The sequence below is a fragment of the Mastomys coucha genome, chromosome X (assembly GCF_008632895.1).
Source record: "Mastomys coucha isolate ucsf_1 chromosome X, UCSF_Mcou_1, whole genome shotgun sequence".
NCBI lineage: Eukaryota > Metazoa > Chordata > Mammalia > Rodentia > Muridae > Mastomys > Mastomys coucha.
The window spans coordinates 134,625,748-134,636,531 of record NC_045030.1 but is presented as its reverse complement, the minus strand read 5'-3'; the positions used below and the strand labels follow the sequence as shown (position 1 = coordinate 134,636,531).

At 35.4% G+C, this 10,784-nt stretch overlaps 1 protein-coding gene across 1 annotated transcript in view; it reads right to left on the bottom strand.

Annotated features, from left to right (window-relative positions):
• Positions 1 to 10,784, bottom strand: part of Col4a5 (collagen type IV alpha 5 chain) — a 186,436-nt gene that overhangs the window by 31,219 nt on the left and 144,433 nt on the right. Inside the window, exons 37-41 of the mRNA XM_031377745.1 lie at positions 5,982 to 6,062; positions 5,186 to 5,284; positions 4,060 to 4,110; positions 2,550 to 2,735; positions 889 to 897 (exon numbers count right to left, since the gene is read on the bottom strand). Of these exons, the coding sequence (XP_031233605.1) occupies positions 889 to 897; positions 2,550 to 2,735; positions 4,060 to 4,110; positions 5,186 to 5,284; positions 5,982 to 6,062 (426 nt within the window). The remainder of the gene's footprint in view (positions 1 to 888; positions 898 to 2,549; positions 2,736 to 4,059; positions 4,111 to 5,185; positions 5,285 to 5,981; positions 6,063 to 10,784) is intronic.

The window sequence follows — 10,784 nt, the reverse complement described above, 5'->3', positions numbered from 1 at the left end:
ATGCTGGTTATACTAAGTTATATTTTTTCCTTTATGCTTTTTAGTTCTTCGCAGCAAAGCAATTTAAAAATTATGTGACAAACGACCTGGAGAGATGGCTCAATGGTTAAGAGTACACATTGCTCTTGAAAAGGGCCCAAGTTCAGTTCTCCGCACCCATTTTAGATAGCTCACAACTGTTTGTGATATCAGCTCCAAGTGAGTCTTTTATGCCTCTGATATTAGTGGGCACCTGCAGCCCATATACAGACACACAAATGTGCTCAGAAGTTAAAAAAATGTGTAAATCCTTGAAAATATGTGACAAGCCAAAATGTTTGAAAGCCTTATAGAGGTGTGTGTGTGTATGTATGTGTGTGTGTGTGTGCACGCACGTGTGTTTATCTAGCAAATAAAGGATTGCACCATACACATGACTTGATAATCCATATTATTATTATTAAAATGCTTTTTGGAATGAGTTTAATTTCATTGCACTAAAAGTTTATAAGGCAATAGTAAAAAATGCTTTCTAACAAAAGAAATGTATACTTTGACAAAATTGAGTACTATAAAATTTCAATTAAAAATGACACAGGAATATGAATTTTGAAGTATTTAATTTAGTTCATCTCCATAATTGGATAATGTGGAACTATTCCAAGAGAAATACTTGGCACTACAATTTTCTGACAACTTAGGTCCAGGCCACCATTTAAAGACTGAATTGGCATATGCTCTTAAAATATATTTAGAAACTTGAAAGCATTACACATGCAAATATACATATATATATATATATATAAACAAGCACATATGTGTATATTCACATATATAATATAAGTTCATAAATACATAGGTAAAACTTCAAATTTCATGCAGTTACTACGTTGGAGTTAAGGAGCTAACCTGGAGGACCTGGGTAGGGATGGAAGTTCACCAAGGCCCAATGTCATCGTTAACAAAAAGGAAAATATCAAAACTGTTAGAAACATCAAGAAACTACAGCATTATACTAAATACGCTCAAGTTAAAGTTGAATTTAATAATGGAACTCTCTAGAAGTCCATATTAATGCATCTTGTATAAACCAAACTATCTCTATTTAGCATTAATGTTAAAATAAAAACTGTACACGTACTATAGTTGGAAAGTTCAAAAAAGTCATTTTTATGATGCTCATTGTTATGAGCTCAAATTCAGAACATTCAATTCTAAGAGAAAATGATTTAACACTTTATTTTAGATCTGTAGTCTATAAACAAATCAAGAAATCAAACATTCATTAGATGTGTATTCTTCTTTGAAGTACTTTGATTAGTCTTTAAAAACAGTGATTGCAAAAGCACATTTGTGACTACTGATTTTCTGTTATTATTTTTATAGAAATGTTCAACTGAGAGCTCCATTCCTAGTTACAAATAACTGCAGCGCTAATTAGAATATAAAAGGATAATAGTTTGGTTTATTTGAATTGTGACAGGCAAACAAAGCAAGATACTGGTTTCAGGTTTTTATATTGTATGTGAGACAGTTAATGTGGCTGAGAATTTTTTCTCTGGTTTTCTTCAGTGGTAAACAAAGGAAAAAAGTAACACCCTTCAGAAACAGTCAAGTCAGATCACATTACAGCTGACTTTGAAAATGGTGCCCTGAATTCAATATGTTATACTGTTTAATTCATGTTTTAGGGCACATATTAGTAAAATCAAGTACAATTCTTGCAATATAAATATGTTTCAGTTTTATGGTACACATTAGATATGAATTAAGAATATTTGAACAATGAAAAGACAATTGTTTTGCTTCTTTCTATCTCAAATTTCTCTTCTTTAAAAAATAATAAAGGCAAAATTTTCAGTTATCCAAAAATTAAATATTAAGTACCTCAAATGTTTGAATAAGCTATCAACGGTGATTGAGCTCAGCCACATTAACCTGGGGTGAGAATGAGCATTTCCCAATTAGTAGAATGGAATGACACAGCAGAGACACAAAATGAGAACGTGAACTGTGGATGCAAAATTGATCTACTGAAGAGTGAGCACAGGAAAGAGGAGGGACAGACATGAGGTATGAAGAGATTATGAGTCAATTTGACCATGCTGTGATGCTGAAGATAAATGTGATTGCCTAGTTCCTAGAGATCAAGGTTTTTACTGTGCTTGGTGACATTTGCTGATCATGTGACAGAACCATAGCAACAGCTTCTGATATGGCACACAAGCATGTATTTGGTGATCACTAGAATGATTTCTGTGGTGACATGCTGAGAAGCAGACATTACAAAGGTGCAGGTTGCATTTTGATGCCAGGTTATCTTTAATAACAATGCTAACAAAACCTCACCATCTTCCCTTTTTACCATTCAAGATGAATTTTAGGTAAATAATATAAGCACTACTGAAAAGAACCTAGATATTGCAACAAGCTAGGTATGAACCAAGCTATTTTCTTAAAAGAAGTTCTCCTGTGACAAATTCTAAAACCTTAAAGACTGAATAACCTGCCAGCAAAATGAACTAACTGAACTTTAAACAGAGCATTTCTCATACCACACATGATCATACCTGGTCTCCCTGGAGGGCCTTGAGGCCCTGGGTCTCCTTTGGGACCTTCCAAAGCTGGACCAGGAGAACCAGGAAGACCTGGGGGACCTGGCATACCAGGGAATCCCTGAAAGCCTGGTTCACCCTTTGAACCTGGAAGGCCAGGATTTCCTGGAAGTCCAGGTGATCCTCCATCACCCTTTTGACCTGTAGAAGTAAAGTGAAATTAGGGATACATTCAATAATACTGAATTCTGAGTTATAAGCTCACCTATAAGCCTAAAGCTACGTGATAAGCTAATGAAATTCACTAGGGTAAATTTACTTCAAACACTTGCGAAATCTATTCTCTTTATTAAAAACTTGTTATCTGTCACCAGAAGTAATTATTGGCAATGGAGACAAAATAACACTGGCATCCTTAGTATTAGGACACAGAGCAATGATAACATGACCAGAAGTTATGAGGAAAAAAAGATAGACCAAATATAAAATGTATGAAAATATCTTCAAGAATGGGTTTAAGATGGATGAAGACAACTATCAAAGCCTTGGGTCTAATTTTAAGACTAATGAAATTCAATGGCTGCTATTATATTCAAACCGTGATATTAAAAGTTTATAATCAAAATCTAGAAAACTGTTCTTGACATTTTTTTTTTTTGAGACAGGGTTTCTCTGTGTAGCTCTGAAGACCAGGCTGGCCTTGAACTCAGAAATCCACCTGCCTCTGCCTCCCAAGTGCTGGGATTAAAGGCATGTGCCACCACTGCCTGGCTGTTCTTGACATTTTATTATAAAACACTAATACTTATGAACCATAAAACAATGGTACATTAAACTTTCATGAAAAGGATATTGGAAATTTTAGGAGATAGAATTTTAGTTTAAGAAAAGCTTCTATAGAATTGCCAATAATCATTTCAAGGTATCAACATGAATATCTGTAATTATTCAGATTTGTGTTTAGTGTTTAGAACTTATTTTAAGATTACATACTAAAGAGGAAAGATGGATATGTATCCACACATAATTCCCCCCTCTCACCTGGGAACTCTGGATAGTCCAGGCCCAGGAAGGCATAGACTACATAAGCTCTTGCTTCACCCTCAGGTGTATGTCATCATGTGTAGCTTTTAGATGAGTTTTCAAAAAACATTCTTACTCTCGGTATGTATTTCTACAGAAGTGGCTCATATGTTACTCTGATACTGCTTTTGCAGAAGAAATTTTCTTGTCAAATGAATGCTTCTAAGGTTCCTGCAATTTTCTCCTCTTTCCTGTACCATGTCCTTAGTATTTACGATAGGAATGAAAGGCTATTTATTGAATTTTCTATAAGGATGTCTTTTCTTACTAACATAGGCCATTTTCTAGGAATAAGAACTACCATAAAAGTAGGTTGAGCTTTATGTTTTTTAAAAAAATTCAGATGTATTTTATAGTAGTAAATGGTAGAGTTGGAGAGATAAATGGACTGAAGAATATTTTCATTTTGCAGGTGAATATAACTTGTTTTGATAAGGTTTACCAGAAAGTCCTGGGAGTCCAGGAGGTCCCGGGATTCCAAAGCCTGGTTGACCTGTTAAGGTGAAAAAAAAAAGCTCAAATATATAATAGCTGATTGTTGAGGTTTCTTCTAATAAGTGTTATATATTATATCAAATATGCTGAAGATTGACATTTTTAGTCCCCTCTCTCCTTAACCCTGTTCTCACTCCATCCATTTTTTTCTGTCCTCCCCAACTCTTCTTTTCTTGGACAAACCTAGGGCTTGCACATTCTAGGAACATGCATTGCCACTAAGTTAATGTTCTTCCCCAAAAGACTGACTTCTAACATAGAACAGTTTCAACATAAGGAAACTATAGGGACCAGAGTTTCAGCTCAGCTGCTCTTGCAGAGGTTTAACTCCCCTAATCCCACAAGGTGCCTCAGAGCCATCTATAACTCTGGTTCAAGGGGATCTTACACCTTCTTCTGGCCTCTGAGTTCACCAGGCAAGCTCATGGTGTATATACATACATGAAGGCAAATCACTCATACACATAGAAAACAAACTTTTTGGAGATTGGCATAGGATTATTCTTTATGTTGTCATGATATACTTGATATTTGTCAATTGTTCTTGAAAGGAAACTACAGAGCTGGTAGGATGGTTCAGTGGGTAAAGGTGCTTTCCACCAAGACTGATAGCCTTTAATCAATCTGCAGTCATTTTGAAAAGAAGAAACACACACATATGCATACACACACTGTATATGTGATGACCTTCAGAGATACTTTGTACACTTAGATAAAAATACATAAGTAAAGTACAGGTTGGACAATGAAAGAAACACTTGAAAATGGCCAGGCCAGTTCTTGTAAATGGAAGTGAACAATATAAAGAATCTTTTTCTTCAGACAAAAGCAATTTGTTCAACAAACATGAGCTACTATCTTCAAGATGCCAAGGAAGAAGTTAATTAGGAAGGGGGAACTGTGTGGGACCTTGGAAGATTATAAGGAAGACAGTTTTACTGTAGCTGGAAAAGGACCATTCAAAGAAGGCCATGAGGAAATTAGAAAATTAAAAAGAAAATGAAACAAAGAGACAAAAATTATAGTACCGGGTTCTCCTTTTGAAACAAACAAAGAGACAAAAATTATAGTACCTGGTTCTCCCTTTTGTCCTGCTGGTCCAGGAATGCCATCTTGACCTGGCTTGCCTTTTTCACCAGGAGGTCCTGGTGGTCCAGGCCGCCCTCCAGCACCTAAAGAACAGCACTGCAGGTTACACGGATCCTTTCAGCTTCCTCCTACAGCCTTTGCCAGTCTTCCTGTTAAAGCACCAAACCATTCTCTCTAAAAGTAACAAAGCAGGCTGAAGAGATGGCTCAGTTGTTAAGAGCCCTTGCAGTTCTTCCACAGGATCTGAGTTCAGCTCCAGCAGATTGGCACATGTAGCCTCCATGCACAATACATCCCCTCCCATAATTAAAAACAAACAGAAATTTCAAACCCCAATGTAACAAGTGCTTCTGAAATGTTCCTCTAAATTAGGATATTGTATAGAACAAAGAATGAGCCAAGTTAATGAAGAGCATAAATAACAATAACTCATTTTAGTTTAACTTCAGAATATTCAAGAGGAAAGGTATTAAGGAGGGATGAGGTACTTTACAGGTAAGGGCCAAGACAGGAATTATTTTAAAAGTCAATAAACAAAAAATATTGCTACAACTTAGCCTTCACAGAGAGAATTACTCTCCCTAGAAAACGTGAGCTGGGAACAATAATGCCTACTAGAGATCCATTTTGGTAATTTTAAAATGAAATTTATTCCGTTCCTGTCCAATATGAAGTGCTAAGTGAATGAGCACTGTGTTTCTTCTTCCCAGCAGGAGCAGCACATAACAATGAAAAGTTTTAGTCTTACAGAACAGCAACACTGTCTTTCTTCATGCTTACCTATGGGACCAGGTTCTCCTGGAAGGCCGGGGTTACCAGGACGACCATTCATACCTTTTGTTCCAGGAAGCCCTGGTGTTCCTAGAATGAAAACCTTAGTTAAAGAATTAAAAAAAAAAAGACATTCCTTTATGAGCTATAAATGAAGCTTAAATTTAGAGAATTAGCATTGAAATAATAAAGACTAAAAGTTAATCCAAACATGTTGATGATTGCTGGATAATTTCAAATTAATTTGACAAGAGTTGATATCATTATATATTTATAAATATAAAGATAATTTCAGTGATACTGTACTGGTAATACAATTTTTAGTATGAGATTCAACACTTGGTTTTAAATCCAGTATCTCTTGCTAGGCCTGATTTTGTTGCCAGGTATCTTAGGTATAATGAATAGAGTGGTTATGGACATTTTGCATGGTTTTTTTGTGGAAATATATGCCTTTATCTTGAGTAAATGGCCAAGAGTGGAATTTCTAGGTCAGACTAGGATTTGTTTTATGTTTTATTAAAACAATAGCGAGAAGCTATTTCAGCTTTAAAACATCAATATATGAGATAACTAGTTGTTCCAGATCTATGCACAGTGTATGTTGTAATATCAACATATAAAACTGTTGTTTTAAAAAAAAAAACACCAGTTCCCTGGAAGGTTCTGCCAGCACCTGACCAATGTAGATGCAGATGCTTGGAGCCAACCATCAGACTGAGCTCAGGGATTCGAGTGGGGAAACTGGCAGAAGGACTGGAGGATCAGAGGGGCATTGCTACCCCATAGGAAGAACAATGTAGTCTGGCTGGACCACCCAGAGCTCCCAGGGACTAGACCACCAACCATGGAGTGTACATAGAGAGACCCACGGCTCCAGATACATATATAGCAGAGGATGTCCGTGTCTGTCATCAATGGGAGGAGAGGCCCTTGGTTCTGTGGAGGTTTGATGCCCCAGCATAGGGGGATCCTGGAGTAGTGGGGTGGAAGAGGGTGGGTGGGTGAGGGAGCACCCTCATAGAGGCAAAGGAGAGGTAGGAGAGGACAGAAGGGATAGGGGTTTGTAGAAGCACAACCAGGAAGTAGGATATCATTTGAGACATAAATGAATGGAATGATTAATTTTAAAAAAAATTACAACTAGAAAAAAAAACAAACCAGCCACAATGTTGGCCATGTGATTTTAATGTGTTTTTTCCATGGTTAATGACGTTAGTCACCTTTTCATGTACTGACCAGCCATCAGCATATATTATTTTGTGAAATGTCAGTTCAAAATTTCTCATTTTCAAAAATTAGATTGTATTTCTGAAGTACAGAAGTTATTTATAGTTGCCAGATTTCAGTCTGTCCCATATGTCAATAGGTTTTAATCTTTACCTTTCCTATTTATTTTCATAAAACCTTGCTTTGATGAGCAGAATTTTAAATTTTGCTTAAATTAAATCTTTCAATTATTTTCTTTTGAATTTGTTGTGTTTTGTATTTTAAGAAAACTTCGTTGATGACCAGAAAGATGGCTCAGCTATTTAAGGATCAGTTCACAGCCAAAACACCATGCAACCTTCATTGAATAGCCTTTACTTTCTATATTGCACTTGAAAAGAAACTTTATTCAGGTCACTTTATTGTATAACGTGGCTCTTTTTCTATGTTCCCTTATATTAATATACTTACTAATCATTATAAGTACTATACCACCTAATTACTACACAACAAAGCTTTTTCAATTAAGGTTTTTTCCCCAATACTATTTTGCATATTCAACACACTTTCCACTTTGGAATTAGTTTTATTAAATGTTTTATTTCTCTATTTTTGACTTATTTTATGTATGAATGTTTTGTATATATATGTACCACATGAATGTCTGTTGCCCTAGAAAGTCAAATGGCCTGAAACTAGAGTAACAGATGGTTATCAGCCAATATGCAGGTGCTAAATGATGACTTGGGTCTGCTGCAAGGGTAATCAGTGCTCTTAACCCCTGAGAGATGAACTGGAATCACTTTGAATTGATGGGCCACTCTTGTGACAACTCAAATTTTAAAAATTTCTATAATATGAGTTATTTAAATTTTCTTACAGAAAGTTATATTGTTTTCAATGAACAGTCAGTACAAACATTTCATTAAATATACCCTTAAATACTAGAGACCATCTAAGATGGTATAAGCATACAAGGGTCTCTTTTGCTATCACAATTAGAATTTAAAAATCAAATTATTAACAAAAAGCTCTCAAAACCATATAAAAGCGAACACTAGCAGTCAGTATTGGGAGTGGAGAAATATTGAAGTATAGCTAGAAGAGCAGTATATTAATTTTCTATTGTTTTGCAAGAGATTATACCAAAACAATGTCATCAATCATTAGTGTCAATAGACAATAATGCAGGTACAGCTCAGGCAAGTCTTCTGTTTAGTGATTTAGATAGACAAACTAAGGTATCTTTGTGGTTAGGTTTAGTTGGAAACTTTGAAGAAAGATAAAATTCAAGCCTACTCAAATTACTGGCCAAGTTTGGTGTCTTGCGATCATAGAACTAAAGTTTCCATTTCTTTGGAGACATTTTGTTGAAAATCATTCCGTTTATTAGGCTCCACACATTTCCACCCTATGCATCTTTTCCATCTGAGTAAGGCAGATCCTGTCTTATGTTGAATCTCTTACATTTTGACTCTCTCTGATTTGACTTATGCTATGAATTGTGGAAAATGCTCTGCTTTTAAAGAGTGTATTTGGGGGCTAGAGAAATGGCTCAGCAGTTGAGAGTAGTGGTTGCTCTTGTAGAGGACCTGGTTTTGATTTCTAGCATTCACATGTTGGCACACAGCCATCCATAACTCCAGTTTCAGAGTATCTGATGACCTTTCCTAACTTGAACAAGTACAAGTAACATATTTAGTTCATATGACTATATGCAGTCAAAAATATCACATACAAGAAGAAAGAAATCTAAAGACCTTACATTATTATATGATACACACAGAGAATGTTTTTATATATTAAAATGAATTGGTTTAGAGTTGTCTATTTGCAAAGTCATCCCACATCAGTACCTAGATGAATCTTTGATTTAACAACAAGGAACTGCACATGTTCATGGAGGAAGGCATCTTAGAAACCAATGATATAATTGAATAATAAAGGGACAATAAAAAATTTCTAGTGAATGACAGCCAAGAAACTTTACTGACAATATATTTTAATAGATGAAAACATTACATAAAAAATTTCAAAGGAAATAACTGCAGAACAACCACAGATTAAAAGAAAAGCTCATATACGAGGTCTAGGAGATACAGTTAAGGCAATGGAAATTCCCCATTGTAATAAAGCCTACATCCCATCAATGTAAGATCAAGTTGATTCTCAGGGAATGAATGACCTGATAGAATAGTCAACATTTTTATAAAGAAATTTGACAGAATCTGGAATCCCTATATATACCGTTTATAACATTCAGTGCATGTGATGGTTTGGATGAGCATAGCCTCCAGTTGATGGAAGTATTTTCGAATGATTACTTCTAATGTGGCCTTGTTAGATGAGATGTGTCATTGAAGGAAGGCTTTGAGGTTTAAAACACTACATCCATCCCAGTTAGCTCTCTGTGCATCGTAACTGTGTCTCAAGATGTAAGCTCTCTGCTACTGATGCTTGCCTGCTCCCATGCTATCAACTATGATGGTCATGAACTGTAACCCTCTGCAACTCTCAGACACTATTATAAGGTGCCTTGGTCATGACACTTTATCACATCAATAGAAAAGTAGCTAAGACAAGGCACAACAAGTGATACCTCATATGAAGGAATATGATCTTGAACAGCAGAGAAGAGCAAACTGCAGAACAAGACTCCTGAATTATTAGAATGTTAAAATAAGTAGAAAACTTCTTTAAAATTGATTTAATAAATGTGGCCAAGAACCTACAGCCATAGGAATTGATTATATAACTCAGGAGAAAAGGTATGTACATGTGTTACCCTGAGTTCATTGTCAGTACCAAATATTAATAAGAAAAAAATACTTCACATAAAAATGTATATGGGTGAAACAATGGTCAATTTCTGGAGAAATAAGGTAACTCTTAAAATGAAAAAAAATCTTATTTTCTTATGTATAGTAACAGCATAAAAACAAACCAGAAAAATGAATCATGAAGATAATTAAGAGCTGTGAAACTAAAATCTAAACAAAACCAAAAACTGGAAAGAAAACATGACCAAAGCTGGTGAGATAGTTCACTGGCTAAAAAGGCTTGCCATCAAGCCTGATAACCCAAATTTGATTCTCAAACCCCACATGGTGAAGAATTAATGACCCCTGGTTTTCCCTTGATATACGCACACACACACACACACACACATACACACACACACACCAAATCAATAAATAAATGTAAAAAAGCCAAAACCTCCAAAACAAATGAGACAATATTGAATAACCTATTATTACTATAAATGGGAAAAATCTGAAAGAACTACATGAAGAGGAAATAGATGGAACTTCCTAAAATTCTTCTGAAGTAACAATTTTAGAGATCTGGGAAAATCAGTAAATAAAAATAAATATAATGACAACTCAACATGAGAGAATGGAACAAAACAATGATAGAAGCTAGAGAGAGAGAACTCAGTAGTTAAGATAGCATAACATTCTTCCAAGGACCAGAACTTAGTTCCTATTACTCACATAAGTACAGAGACTGCCAACCTTACAATGACCTATAACTCTAGCTCTAGAGATCTGATGCCATATCCTATGCACCTGCATGGCTGATCACATATCCTACACACACACA